The sequence below is a fragment of the Ipomoea nil genome, unplaced genomic scaffold (assembly GCF_001879475.1).
Source record: "Ipomoea nil cultivar Tokyo-kokei standard unplaced genomic scaffold, Asagao_1.1 scaffold3373, whole genome shotgun sequence".
NCBI classification, from domain to species: domain Eukaryota; kingdom Viridiplantae; phylum Streptophyta; class Magnoliopsida; order Solanales; family Convolvulaceae; genus Ipomoea; species Ipomoea nil.
In genome coordinates this window covers 2,698-8,115 of record NW_017619801.1, presented here as the reverse complement: position 1 = coordinate 8,115, position 5,418 = coordinate 2,698, and the positions used below count along the sequence as shown (strand labels likewise).

At 33.3% G+C, this 5,418-nt stretch overlaps 1 protein-coding gene across 1 annotated transcript; it reads left to right on the top strand.

Moving 5' to 3' along the window:
* The first annotated feature begins 921 nt into the window (after positions 1–921).
* On the top strand, positions 922–2,043 carry LOC109170854 (F-box/kelch-repeat protein At3g23880-like). Its single transcript, XM_019319996.1, has one exon. It carries the CDS (start codon positions 922–924, stop codon positions 2,041–2,043), a length of 1,122 nt encoding a protein of 373 aa, XP_019175541.1.
* Positions 2,044–5,418: the final 3,375 nt, after the last annotated feature.

The window sequence follows — 5,418 nt, the reverse complement described above, 5'->3', positions numbered from 1 at the left end:
TTAAAACACCCGCATTAACAAACTTGTCTGCCATTAAAAGTGAGAAAGAGATTACGAAAAAAAAAAAAAAAAAAAACCTAACAAACTTCAAATAGGTTTTGTGCAATTTTGATATAGTTTTCTCTCTCTATCTCGATCTCTCTCTTCATCTCTCTCTATCTGTATGTATGTATGTATATATATATATATATATATATATATATACACACACACACGCACACACACACGCGCACACAGCTAAAAAAATATCATGTTTTCATTTTCATTATAAGCTATTAAATGAGTTCAAATCTATTTATTTATTAATTTGTAAAATAGGAAACTAATTTGCACTATTTTTTTCCTCATAAAGAAATAAAAATGTAGTGACAATTGATAAAAGTATCAAGTAATATTGTAAGTATGTAAGTTGTTATATATGGAGTTGTGGTTAGGTAGATGGGATTGAGTTAGAAATAATAGTAAAACAAGTAAAAGAAATATGAATGCAATAGATGCATATGCAGTAATGGGTAAGTAGACAGTTGTGGAGCATTGATAGTTGGGGATGGATTAAATAGGTAGGTGATAGCTAGTAGGAATAAATAAATAGGTTATAGTGCGTAAAAAGAATGTGATTATATTATAGGAATATAGGAAATAGTGATGGTAGGGGTAGGTAGGTGGTGTTTGATGGTTAGGTAGGTGGGTGAAGGTAACGCTATAAAAATAAGTGAAACTAATTCCTTGTTGTTAAACTAATTCCTTTTTGGAATATTTTTGTAATTTGTATGGCTTTTATTCATTTTGTATGTACTCACATTTAAATTTCTTGTGGATATAGTGAGAAATAGATCAGAGTTGGGTTAAAATATATAATTATATATATATTTTTTATTTTCAGATAACAAAAGGAATTTTTATCTAAGACACACAATCAGGATGTCACTCCCTACTCCAAAGCGCCATATGCAACAAGAAAATTTGAATCAAGATATAATCACAGAAATCCTTAAAAGGCTGCCTGTGAAATCTCAACTGCAATTTAGGTGTGTTTCAAAAGTTTGGCGTGCTTTAATATCATCTCCAGAATTTGTCAAATTGCACTTAAATTTTCATTCGAAAAAGGATATTAAGGTCATGACATATAGTAGTGTAAATCGGATTAGCTATATGTCCTTGTTTTCTATTACAGAAAACAAGCAATCATCATTTCGAAAGTTTATTACAATTGACCGCTCAGTCTTAATCACTAAAGATGGTTTTGAATTTTTGGGTTCTTGCAATGGGCTCTTTTGCTTTCGTGCTAAACCGTATCAAATAATGATTTGGAACCCTTCATTAAATGGAAACGTCAAGACAATCCCAGACGTATGGCAGTTCAGCTACATAAGCATATTTGGATTTGGATACGACATGCATAATGACGACTACAAGGTTGTTTATGCTTATTATGGTGACAATAATGGTGATGATGAATATGTGGTTTTGGTGTATAGTTTTAAGCTTGGGACATGGAAAAGATGTGATAGAGGGTTTAGTAGTGGGTTTGTTTATCCCAGAATTGCTGTGTTTGTGAGTGGTAGTCTCAACTGGTGCAACAACAACTTAGATGACAGTGACTGGAATTGGAATATAATTTCTTTTAATTTAACCACCGAAACAGCCAAAGCTATAGCGTTACCCAGCCATGAACATGGGGCTGCCATTTGTGTAGGTGAGTCAAGAGGATTGCTTTTTGCAGGTTTTCATCTCAAACGTCAAATGGAAGTTTGGGTGATGAATGAGTTTGGAGTTGAAGAATCATGGACTAAACTAGTCTGCATTTCAAACTTACCAGTTCATCATCCACTTCCCCGGGGTTCAGAGAACACGGCATACATGGCTCTGTGTAATGCTAAACTCGCAATTGTACATGTTTCGGAAAATGGTGATATTCTAATGATGGTTGGGCATCAGTTGAAGCTCCATAGACCAAACGCTAGAAGGGGTAAGAATTTTAATATCCCCTATGATCTTGGTTATATGGTTACTAGTTATGTGGACACCCTTGTTTCACCATGACGGGTCTGTAAATTAATTGTTCATGTCATGTTGGAGGAAGAAAATTTTGCTTTTTGATGGGTTGATTTAGAGTTCATCAATGGCTTTATAATCGTGTTGAATTAAGTATAAAATAGTATTAATTTTTTATTGTATCATTTGTGTATGAGCTTTGTGAAGCATTTTCCTAGCCATGTTTGGTGAACTATAGATTTGTGTGAATGCAACACAGGTAAGATAGAAATGTTTCTAAGTTAAATTTCATTGCATTTTAGTGTAAAGGGTTGTGACTTTGGGCTATAATATTAACTACCCATCCATTACGGACTTGGGTGTGAGGCGATACAGAGAGAGTGTGAAGGGGGGAGAGGGGGGGGGGGGTGGAATATATGTTGAGTATAGAGGGGTAGGTTGACCCATGGGGTTTACCAACTTACCGCTAAGGGGCGGGGGGGCGGTCTCAAGGCCAGTGGTCCCTACCGGCCGAAAAAAAGGGTCTCCTGAACTCCTCGAGCTACAATAGTGTGGCTAGTGGGCGTCGAGCGCTCTCCATCGTGTCAACGGCGCCCCGTGTTATCATGACTTCTAATATTGACACTTGGGTTCGATTACATAAAGTACATTTTTATTATACTAAAGATTCATTTTTAAAAGATACATTATTTGGTATATACTATCAAATAATAAACGTTTAGTACACAAATAATGTACATTCAACATATTAGAAATACACATTTATTCATGGTCAATTAATTTGCCTTTATTCCTAGCTCCTTATTTGGGCTCCTTTATTTATTATTTATCTATTCCTTGAATTATAATTTCGAGTCTTATATAATCTTTTGAACTTAAGGCTCCAATTAGTAGCAATAATATTATTATAATTTTCCTATCCCCTTTTTGTAAAGTGGTTTCATGATGTAAAGTGGTTTCATAAATCCATCACAAATTCACAATGTAATTCCATTATAATCACATTAATTGCATTTAGGCAGATTTCCATTCTAATTTCCGTAAATGCATATCGGGAGCTTCGTATATGTATTATCCTCCTTTATTTAATTTCCTTATGGATTTTATGAATTAACTTCCTTATATGATTTAATTCATCTTGATAGAACAAAATGACCCGCTTTCAAAAAAAAAAAAAAATGACCCATGATATGGATGAATCAATAAATTTGCATAAATTAATGGGGTAAAATAGTAAAAGATCAAGAGATAATTGTAATAATAATATTGAGTGGATTAATAAAATAACGTTACAAGAGTTTTGTAAGAATAGAACATGATTTATCTAAGTTATGACATGAGCTATTTATACAAGAAAAGTATAGCAAACTTAGCTAAACTCAGGGTAGGGGTGACCACGGCGATTCGAGCCGTAATCATCACTGTAATAACCGGAACCGTTCGTATGGTTCCGATTCCTATCTGGAACCAATAAGGTTCCGATTAAGTTTTGTGAAATAAAGGAACCGGAACCAGACGGTTCCGGTTCCAAACCGAAAAAAAAGAAGAAATAATTTAAAATGATGGCAGCAGGGCATAGGCTTGCAGCATACTACCTCACTGCCACATTGGGCAGTGGCAGTGGGCAGTGGCGCAAAGGCCAAAGAGGCAATGGTCTCACTTTTTCACTTTCTTTTTTTTTTTTTTTTTTTTTTTTTTAAATTCGGTTAGAACCGACGGTTCCAATCAGAACCGTTGGTTCATAAACCGGAACCGTACTATAAGGTTCCATTTCCTGTTTGGTCATTTGCGGAACCGGAACAGGAACGATCACCCCTAACTCAGGGTAAGTATATATATATATATATATATATATATATATATATATATATATATATATATATATATATATATATATATATATATATATATATATATATATATATATAAAGAGAGAGAGAGAGATGTTATAGAGATATTACAAATGATCGAAGAATGAGAACCCCAGGATCCAAGAAGGCAACCTAGACGAAGAAAGTGACCCAAGCCCAAAGAAGGCGATCGAGACCAAGGTGGTTCGGGCCAAGCAATTAATGCAATCTGGACCAAGGCAATTCTGACATGGGCTCGGGTCACTTCTTTGGGCTCGGGTCACTTTCTTCGTCTAGGTTGCCTTCTTGGATCCTGGGGTTCTCATTCTTGGATCATTTGTAATATCTCTATAACATCTCTCTCTCTCTCTTTATATATATATATATATATATATATATATATATATATATATATATATATATATATATATATATATATATATATATGTATGTATAAACATCATTTCATATATTTTCCTTAAGTGTATTTAGGCAGTTTTATACGCGTACAATTTGTGTTAAGCTGAGTTAATCGCGTTCAAAGTCATTGATGAACTCTGTGTTCAAATTGTAAACAATTAGGGTGTGTTTCGAAACCAGAAAATGACTTCTCGAAAATATTTTTTGATTTTCAATGTTTGGCAAGAGAGGGGGGAAAATGAGGTCAATGACATGGTGGGAGATGCTCAATCATTGATGAGCCTCAATCCTCTTGATGATGACTATGTGTGACTATGAATGAAATTGGTGGTGATGTGACTTGAGCTTTGCTCATGAGTTCGGCGGTATGTGACTATTATATTTATTATTTAATGGTACTCTCGTATACTGAGAGTTCGGCGGTATTGTTTGGCGACAGTTTGGCACAAAACATTGATCCATCGGTTCAAAAACCAATAATTGTTATTACTATAATAATTCTAATAATTAGTACGTAACAGTAATAACGGAATTATCAATTTTCTTAATTGTAACCGAACAACATTTAATTATAATAATGATAATCATCATTATTATTAAATATTACATAATATCATCATTATTACCATAAAAGTTTTGGACAAGCAAATTCAAATGAATTTCAAAAATATGATTGTTAAAATCATAATCTAAATTATTATGACAATAATAAAATAATATTCAATTGTCATAACCATATGCTTTTTCGGAACTGTGATTCAAAATCACACTCCATATTAAAAATATTATCAAATCATGACAAATAGCAAAATTCCATAATTGCAATGAAGAGCCAGAATAATCACATAATATTATATTATAACCATTAAGTGATTTAAAATGGAAAAGCAATTGCTGAAACCGCAAGCCTTTAAAACATTTTTGGGGAAATTTTAATACTTAAAACTTAAGCCGTGTAACAAGTCCGCATAAAGGCATATTAAAAAAAAAAGGTTTAGACGAAACTTTTTATCACCATAATTAAAGAAATTAGCACAATCATGGTAATTTTCTAAAACATACTGCAAATACCAGGAAGCAATACAATCCTAACCAATTTGAAAAACTACACCCTTTAATTAAGGACAAGAAACACAAGGACGGGATTTCCGGA